Source organism: Triticum aestivum, chromosome 7B (genome assembly GCF_018294505.1).
Source record: "Triticum aestivum cultivar Chinese Spring chromosome 7B, IWGSC CS RefSeq v2.1, whole genome shotgun sequence".
NCBI classification, from domain to species: Eukaryota; Viridiplantae; Streptophyta; class Magnoliopsida; order Poales; family Poaceae; genus Triticum; species Triticum aestivum.
In genome coordinates, this window is record NC_057813.1 from 242079139 (window position 1) to 242088680 (window position 9542).

At 50.4% G+C, this 9542-nt stretch overlaps 1 protein-coding gene across 1 annotated transcript; it reads right to left on the reverse strand.

The window, feature by feature from the left end:
• Nucleotides 1-4592: 4592 nt before the first annotated feature.
• LOC123158951 (calcium-dependent protein kinase 21) lies at nt 4593-6869 on the reverse strand. The gene is made up of 3 exons (XM_044576767.1): nt 6016-6869; nt 5471-5891; nt 4593-5373 (listed from the first exon to the last, which is right to left on the reverse strand). Exons 1-3 carry the CDS (start codon nt 6685-6687, stop codon nt 4733-4735), a joined length of 1734 nt encoding a protein of 577 aa, XP_044432702.1. The 5' UTR covers nt 6688-6869; the 3' UTR covers nt 4593-4732.
• Between the last annotated feature and the right edge of the window lie 2673 nt (nt 6870-9542).

The window sequence follows — 9542 nt, forward strand, 5'->3', positions numbered from 1 at the left end:
CTGAATGTGTCTGACGGAAGGCTCTAAGCCACAGTGCTGCGTGCCCTTTGACATAGAGCGCCGCCGTCGCGACCCAGTTGTGCGGCGGCACCCTATACAACTCGAAGTATGCTAGGCAGCAATCCAGCCAGACGCGGGGCGCATCACCATCGAAGCGGGGGAAGTGGTGTTTGGGTGGCCGGACTGAGTACTCATCCCGCGGCATTGGTGTGCTGGGCAGCTGCAAGTTGAACTGCGCATCTGGCCTCGTGAGCAGGGGAGGCCCTTCGTTGGCGAGTCGGGTGATGGCTGCCGTGCTCCCAAAAGCTTGCGGAATAGGCAGGGCACTCTGAGGAGGTGCCGTGCGCTGGGCGGGTGGAGCTGGAGGGGGCACAGGCTGCTGGATGCCGTTGGTGGCTGCCGGCGTGCGGGAACCTGCCGCGGAGGGGTCGTCCACCTGCGACGCCAATGCCATGGCGGAGGAAGCCGTCAGAGAAGTCGCCTTGCGCACGTCATCCACGTCGGCCTGCGTGAGCCCGATCTGCTTGGATAGGCTCTGCAGCTCGGTGGAGACGTGCGTGTTGAACGTGGCCTGTGCCTCCGCGCGTTTGGTCGCCAGAGCTTGCTCTTCATCGAATCTGGACAAGAGCTTCTCCATCAGGGCAGTGAGGTTTGCTGTTTGTTCCCCCATGGCAATGAGGAGTTGCCGGGTCTGGACGGAAGGCTTGGACGACGCCGTGGTACCCGCTCCGAACAGATCGAACCCCGCTGTGGATTTTGTGGGATCTCACCGGAGTGAATTCCCACCGACAACGGTGGATGTTACCGATCAGTCAAAGGAGTTGAGGATGCCGCGGCGCAAAATTTTTTGGGGGAAATTGTTGGCTCTGATTCCAATTGTGACGACCGATCGATGAAATCGTCGCCACAAGAAGGGGATCGGAGTGGGGGATGAGGAAGAACAGAGAGTAGGTGAGGTTGGAGAAGGAGATGAGAATAATTCAGACTTTTCCTTCGCTGCCTTGTCCAACAGAGGACGGTTCCATAAGTACAGGCACACACACACGACGGATGGCTTGGCCACATGCGGCCCAAGCCAGACCCAGTGGGCTCAGCCCACAACTCTCCTGTGCTACTCCTTCTCCTTGCTAGTCCACCGCTACATCGTAGCAGGTGTGACACAATCGCTGTTGTTCGAGAGAATGGTTTGTGAAAGTGTGGAGCATCTGCAAGGTTGGAATTATATGGGCTTGCAGGAATTGAATGCAAAACATGAATCGCCACTATAATTGACCTGCTCGGAGAATGGATTGGCATTAATGACGGATTAACCTTTCAATCAATCATCCTTGGCGATTCAACTTCACGGCTGTTCAGCGCCACACCCCATCCCGCCGCGCATCTCGCTTCCGTGCAACCGATCGGACCAACGAGGTGCTGCCCGTCGCGTCCGTGCAACCGAAGGACTGAGTAGGCGCTGTCCCTCGGGTCCGTGCAAACCCAGCCAGTCACTACTGTAGCCAAGCACCATGGAGAGGCGCCGCCAGGCAATACGGCGAGCGATGGAAACCAGGGTCGCGAGCGTCCTGGTTGTTTTAGGGTTTTCCGCTTTTGTGTTGCACGGGAGCCTAATACTAGCCTAGTAGGCCCAATTGAATTTCGGAGGGCCAAAAAAACCACCAGAGCAGCGGCCCAAGAAGGTTAGCGCTCGTTACGCTGGGAACGAAGCCTGTGCGCGCGATTTAGGTGCAATTAAGAGTCAATCGGACGGCCGAGGATGCCTAAAAGTGATGATCCAATGGATACAAATGCTAATGGCCTGAGAGGGCTGGAAAAGTGCGCAGTTATAATGTGATGATCCAATGGATACAAATGCTAATGGCCTGAGAGGGCTGGAAAAGTGCGCAGTTATAATGTATCTAAATTGTTATAGACTTGCTCTTTTAGTTCATGTTTTCCAGCAGAGAAATATGTATGTTCTCATATGAGGTATGAACTCTATGCACTAACAGGGGTACGATCTCCATGGTAGGGTAGGTTCATCATGGCCATGGGGCAAGCTGCTCTTGTTACGTCCGTCCTCACACAACAGACCACCCACCACATCATGTCGTTTGTCATTCCGGCCGGCATCATGCAAGAGGTTAACAAGTTAGAGAGAACCCCTTAAGACTTCATTGGCTATGCTACGAATGGAAGGATCTGAATAGGGCGTAGGTTGGGCTTGGCAACCCCTAAGTCAGATAAGGACTTATTCCATGCGGCTACCACCATCACGTTAGGGGACAGAAGGAAGGCACAATTTTGGCACTCCCTGTGGCTTCAATGGGAGAAGCCAAAAGATATCATCTCTATCATTTTTGAGAATTTTGCCTAGAGAAGTGCCACTATTCAGGACGCTATGCATAGTCACATGTGTGTAGCATCTTCAATGGCTTTGTAGTGTTGCACCTTCAATAATTTCATGTTCTTTGGGAGAAAATTTAGCACATGCAACACACTAGGGGACTCCAAAGACATTATCTGTCAATTCATGCCCCCGGGGTCTCGCCCTACATGGTTGTTCGATGGGGCCACCTCCACTAACATGAGAACCGTCGTGTGGAACAACTGGGCCCCTCCAAAATGCAATTTTTCGCCTGGATCATGCTCAGAGCAGGGTGTGGACTGTGGACGGTCGACAAGCTTCAGAAGATACGGTGGCCTAACCGTGGACTATCAACTTTATAAGAGAGAACCTGAGACGGCAACACACTTGCTCTTCAAATGTAGGTTCACCATCATGGTGTGGGGATCAAGAATTAGCTTCACATGGACGAGTTAGAGATAGACGCTTGGACCAGGATGCTTGCTTACTACGAGTGGTGGGAGAGGATGACCCTTCACGCTCGACATAGATGCAAGGCGACATCCACTCTTCTCATGTTGGTGGTCTGGGTGTACGGAGAGGAATGTGAGGGTCTTCCAAGGTAAATCTTCCATGCCTTTCTAGATTGTGGTGCAAGGCTAAGAACCAGATGATTGTCGGGGCAAAGAAATTGAGTTCTAGCATATGTTGCTAGAGTATTATTATTTTTTTGCGTTTTTGTGCCATTTGTGGTGGAGTAACGGACCTTGAAAGTCCAAACTGTGTTTCAAGCCCCTTCTTGATTAATGAGATGGAGTCAAAGCTTTTGACTTAGTTAAAAAACTGCACTTAAGGATGACCTGTGAGGCTAGTCATAGTGGGAGTAACTTAGCTAGTAACATAGCTTTGCTTATGTGGTATGTATTTAGTGAGGAGAGATGTGTTTAGAGTAACATAAGGCTGATCATAGTCGGAGCTTGTAACATAACGATTTTCAAGACAAATTTGCTTATGTGTCACGTAGTTAATGAGAAGAGAGATGTTTAAAGTAACATAATATGTTACCATAACATAGCGCTTCTCGAGAAAAGATGAGTCTATAAGGTAATAAATGAAGCCATATATGACACTCGTATTATGTTACTTTACAATATGAAAATAGTAAAACTTATTCTCCACAATGACCAGCCTAATATGTTACTGTAACATAGCGCTTCCCAAGAGAAGATGAGCCTACAAACTAATAAATGAAGCCTATGACACTAATATACTATATTAGTACTTTGCACTATGAAGATAGTAAGTTAGACTAGTGTCATATGTATAAGTCACATTTGGAGGAGCTCCGCAACCTAGGTGTTGGGTGAGGCAAAAAAATCAACTTTGAAACCATCCAATAGCTGTATCTTGTGACCAGTCGAAAATTCAGCAAATAATTCTTAATTGATAGGTATAACTGTTTGGCTAGCCCATGCAAGAATTAAATCCCTCGCATGCAAGCCGGCTTGATTCCCTTGACTAACCAAGGCCTTTTTTCTGTGCATGCATAGGTCATTTATTTAGCAATTAATCCCTAATTAATAGCCAAAGAAGAAAAAGCGTGGGTGGTCAAACAAGCTGGGAAGAAAACAAGAAAACAGTTAATGTAACGTGCCTAGGTGATTTAGGAATACTTGGTTTTCGTAAAGTAAGTTAGACTATTCAGAGTGGAAGTAACATACTCCCTCCGTCTAGGTGAGTAAGTCATCATAGGTTGTGCACCGTGACCAAGAAGGAGTGAAAAACGAGGGACCTTAATGATTATTTTCTAATTAATAGCATTGCATGCAATGAACTAACCACTGCATGTCGTGTTTGGTAGTTTCAAGTCATTAAAAGCATGGACACCTCTTATTTCTTATTGGTTGATATGTCAAGAAACAAAAAAGAGGTATAAGTTAATGCACCGCGCCTAAATGTTTTGGAATTATTTGGTTTTCGTAAGATGACTTACACACCTAGACGGAGGAAGTAGGTGGTAACATCACACATCTCTAGGCAAAACAGATGATGTGGCGAGTAATTAACGAGGAAAGAGAGATATGTTGTAACATAGATAGTTACTGTAACATCGCACATAGTACCAAAGACAAGATGAGTCTACAACCTAATAAATGAAGTGTTCCATGACACATGTTACTAGTCATTGTGACTAGTCTTATACATCTAGAGGGAGCGAGTAGTATAAGTTACTCCCCAATATGAAAGTAGTAGCATTTTTTGTGTGTGTGAGAAAATATCTTTCATTCATTTCTCGTCACTGCACAACCCCAGGTACGTCCATTTGTTCGTGCCTAAGTTGATCTCGTTAACTCTGCAGCTTACATGCACATAAAGAATCACATCTAGCCGTAGAACAAATTGAATTCACGAGGAGGAAGTTTCTTCTTTGCATAGTTTCCGGCTGAGGGTGCTGAAGTTGGCTCGCGAGAACTGGCGGGACGCGTTCCTCCAGTCCGCCCCGGACTTCATCATCAGCTCGAACTCCTGGTAGCTGATGCGTCCGTCCCGGTCGGTGTCGACGTCGCGGATGATCTCGAGGATGGCCTGCTCGTTGGGCCCCAGCTCCTGCCTCAGCTCGTCGATCTCGATGAAGCCGCTGCCGTCCTTGTCGAAGTAGCGGAACGCCGCCGCCAGGTACTTCTCGTTGGTCATCTTCTTGAGGTGCAGCGACACCGTCACGAACTCGTCGCAGTCCAGCGTCCCGTTGCCATCCGTGTCCGCGGCTTCGAGCAGCATCCTGATCTCCGACTCCGGCACGCGCTGGCCGTTGATGTGGAGGCCCTCCATGAGCTCCTCCAGCGACAGGTTGCCGTTCTTGTCCTTGTCCATGAGGTGGAACATCTGCACGTACTTGTCCAGCTCCTCCACCGGCATGTTCCGCGCCACCACGCCCAGCGCCTTCTTCTTGAACTTGTTCATCGCCGAGAACTGCTGCAGCCGAGACCGCACCGCCTCGCCCAAAGACACGTTCGGCGCCGTGTCCGCGTTCTTCAGCCACGGGTGCTCTGCCAATCACAATCACAATCACAATGCTTGCGTTAATTCTACCTCCATCCGCTCCACATGCTAATTAGTACTAGTAGAAGTGCAATGGCGCAGTACCAAGAACTTGCGCGGCCGTGAGCCGGGTGGCGGGGTCGGGGTCGAGCATCCGCCGTATGAGGTCCTTGGCGTTGCCGGACACCCTGGGCCAGGGCTCCCGGTTGAAGTCGAGGCCGCCGCGGATGATGGCCTGCGCGATCTTCTCGTCGTTGTCCCCCCAGAAGGGCGGCACACCGCAGAGGAGGATGTAGAGGATGACGCCGGCGCTCCACACGTCCACCTCCTGCCCGTAGTTACGCTTCAGGACCTCGGGGGCCATGTAGTAGGCGCTTCCCACCACCTCCGTGAAGCGATCGCCGGGGTTGAAGAACACCGAGAGGCCGAAGTCGATGACCTTGAGGGGGGCGTCCTCGGATTTGTTGGCGAACAGGAAGTTCTCCGGCTTGAGATCACGGTGGATCACCCCATTCGAATGGCACAACTGCCACATTGGTTGAGCAGACATAGTTAGTTCGTCGCCTTCGTTGCGAGATTGGTGCGCAAGAACGTTGATCGAGAAGCGTATTCAAGTGTTCTTGAACGAATCTTGCATGCGGATTGCGTACCTGGATGACGTTGACGATGGTGCGGAAGACCTTGGCGGCGGCGCGCTCGGAGTAGTGGCCGCGGGCGACGATGCGGTCGAAGAGCTCGCCGCCCTCGCAGAGCTCCATGACGAGGTGCACGGAGCCTTCCTGGTCCTCGCGGGCCTCTCGCAGCCGCACAACGGCCGTGCCACCGCGGGCCGACATGCGTCGCATGATGGCCACCTCCCTCCGCACGTCGGCCGCGTGCGCCGCGGCGGCGGCGGCGGCTCTCGCGGCGGCTTCCGCGCCCCCGCCACCCGCGGCCTTGCGGTTCGCCCCGCGGCCGCCCCGGCGGCGGTGCCTCCGGATGGTTTTGCACGCGAGCGCCTCGCCCGTGGCGGCGTCCTTGCAGCGGCGCGTCACCCCGAACTCACCCCGGCCCAGCTCCTTTCCCAGCACGTAGCGCCGCCCGAACTCGGCGGTCGTCGTCTTGGCCACGAGCTCCTCCTCCTCGGTGCCGCCGGCGGGGCCGTCACCATTATTGCGCCTGGAGCTGCCGTTGTCGCCCTTCTTGGCGCTGCTGGTGCTGGCCCCGGAGGCGGCGTTGGCGGCGGCGGCGTCGCGTTCGGTGACGGGGAGGACGAAGGAGAGGTTGCCGAGGCGGCCGCGCAGCTTCCGCGAGCAGGCGTAGGCGGAGTAGCAGCCCCCCATCGAGCCACCTCCCTCGCCGAGCCCGCCGCGAAGGCGCTCCTACCCCGCCCCCTTTCTTCCTCTCTCTCTGCCCTCCCCGCGTCGGGGCCGCGCGTGGGCGTGCCGCGTTTGTTGGCGCGTCGACGGGGGGTCAGCCGTGTCCCGCGCTGCGGCTCACCGCGAGATCCTGCATGGCCGCCTACGCTAGCTATTCGTGGCCTCGACGGCCCACGCGCGCTACTTATGCTGGGAAAAAGTCCATTTTAAACCCTGAACTTGTAGAGGTTCAGCAAAACAAACCCTGAAGTCGAAATCCCGGTCGATTGAACTCTGAACTATGCAATCCCGGTCTAAATTAAACCTTGGGGTTATTTCCCAAACAGGGATTGTCCACATGGCAAAGGATGGCCGGGATTGGTGGGATTTCGCAAAGCGCACACACCTGCTCCCTGCTGGGCTGGCCCGATTTAGTTTTTTTTTCGTAAAAAAAACAGAATTCGCAAAGGGCGCAACACCCTGAAGGCCCGGCCCGCTTTAGTTTTTTTTTTGCGGGAAAAAGCACGCTTTATTTTTTCATTAACAAAAAAGAAGGCGCTCCTACCCCGCCCCCTCTCTTCCTCTCTCTCTGCCCTCCCCGCGTCGGGGGCGCGCATGGGCGTGCCGCGTTTGTTGGCGCGTCGACGGGGGGTCAGCCGTGTCCCGCGCTGCGGCTCACCGCGAGATCCTGCGTGGCCGCCTACGCTAGCTATTCGTGGCCTCGACGGCCCACGCGCGCGCTACTTATGCTAGGAAAAAGTTCATTTTAAACCCTGAACTTGTAGAGGTTCAGCAAAACAAACCCCGAAGTCGAAATCCTGGTCGATTGAACTCTGAACTATGCAATCCCGGTCTAAATTGAACCTTGGGGTTATTTCCCAAACAGGGATTGTCCACATGGCAAAGGATGGCCGGGATTGGTGGGATTTCGCAAAGCGCACACACCTGCTCCCTGCTGGGCTGGCCCGATTTAGTTTTTTTTTCGTAAAAAAAAACAGAATTCGCAAAGGGCGCAACACCCTGAAGGCCCGGCCCGCTTTAGTTTTTTTTTTGCGGGAAAAGCACGCTTTATTTTTTCATTAACAAAAAAGAAGGGCACCGTACAGCTCGAACTCGAGACCCCTTGATGTCTATCGAGGCAACAAACCACCGGGGACAAGACATACATTCTGTGCACTTGCTCCCTTTTTATTCTTTCCTTCTTTCTTTCCGTCTTTTTTCTTAAATTCGTGATTCTTTTTCGAAATCGACGAACTTAATTCAGTGTGTATTTATACAATAATGTCAAGTCTGTATTTTTTTAAAAGACGTACACAGTTTATTACAAACATATATAAAAAGTGTGTATTTCAAAAAATATTGCATGATATAAAAAAGTGCAATAGATATTTAAAACTTCATTGTATAATTTTTAAAAATTCATCATATAATTATGCAGTAAAGGTAAGTGTGCATTTTCAAAAAACAATCGCATAATATAAATATGCTGTAATATTTTAAAAATGTTCACTAGATATAATTTTTTTTCCATATATTATGAAATAATATTAAGTTTTTATTTACATAAAATCTTACATAATAAAAAAATTCAGTGTAATTAAAAATATGTCGACAATAGTGAAAAGATGTACACTGTTTATTACAAACCTATATAAAAAAGAAATATGCAAAAAATTAAAACCCGAAGAATACCCAAGATCTGAAAAAAGATAAAAGAAGTCCGAAAATAAAAAGACATACAAAAAACAAAATAGTCAGCAAAAGTCCGGACGTGTCTATAGAGTATAAAATAGCATAAGCCAGTAATAGAGTCGAACCCATCGTGGCATAGTGGTTAGACGTTCTGGGAATTCGTCGGAATTCCAGATCCTTGCGGGCGGCGATTTTTTTTATTTGCGGTAGAAAAATCGACCGTGTTCAAAAGTATTATAAGCTATAAGCCTGTAGGAAGTAACAAGCTAGCCATTTGCGTAGTGGTACTCGCGCGCGGCCCTTATTGTCGCGACTCAGGTTCGTTTTCCGGGTGAGCCGTTGTTTATTTTGTTTGACATTTTTATTTGCAAATAAGAGCTTTTACTTGATTACATATAAAGCAAGGGTTTTTTTCGGAAAAAAACGCAGACGAATCCCGGTTGACCGATGCAAAGATTTGATTTAGACCGGGATTGCATAGTTCAGGGTGCAATCGACCGGGATTTCAATTTTAAGATTCGTTTCGCCGAACCTCTATCAGTTCAAGGTTTAAAATGGATTTTTTTCCTTATGCTGCCCACGGGACGGTGTGTACAGGTTGGAGTGCGGAACGCGGTGTCACCCAGGGGGAAAGGGAGAGTTAATACGCGCCACGATCGTGGCCGCGTAGGGCTGCGTGCCGCGCCATCTACGGCCGCTAGACGATTCACGTGGCAGCTGCGCCTTATACCTGCGAGAAGGAACCGACGGCTGTAGAATGTTCGTGCGCACTGATACCCGTCACGTCTGCTTGTCCTTGGGCAGCAAGATTCCATCGGGTTTGTGCTGTGAAGCAACAACACCGCAGACGGTCTGGACGGTCGGATGCTGTGCCGTTGGGGAACCCGGCTGGCCGTGCAAACATTTTGCTTGTTCCGCCGTTCATTTTACACGGCACCGAGAGACAAGTACGTACGGCGAGAAGATAGTACCTTGTCAAATGAAACAGGATTTGTGGGTCTAAAGAGAGAGGGAGTTTGGGAGTGAATGACCTTAGAAAACAAAATATAAGTTTTTTGGTCAAATGATGATGGAAACTTAAGACTCAAAATGGTGTGGCACAAGACATTGTGAAGGGTAGATATCTACTCCCTCCGTTCCAAAATATA

What these genes read in the sequence shown, in the direction of transcription:
- LOC123158951 (XM_044576767.1), bottom strand. Translation starts at nt 6,687, where the DNA reads ATGGGGGGCTGCTACTCCGCCTACGCCTGCTCGCGGAAGCTGCGCGGC. An exon ending in CCATCGTCAACGTCATCCAG is followed by an intron (nt 5,892 to 6,015) that starts GTACGCAATCCG and finishes CCAATGTGGCAG; the next exon opens with TTGTGCCATTCGAATGGGGT. An exon ending in CACGGCCGCGCAAGTTCTTG is followed by an intron (nt 5,374 to 5,470) that starts GTACTGCGCCAT and finishes TGTGATTGGCAG; the next exon opens with AGCACCCGTGGCTGAAGAAC.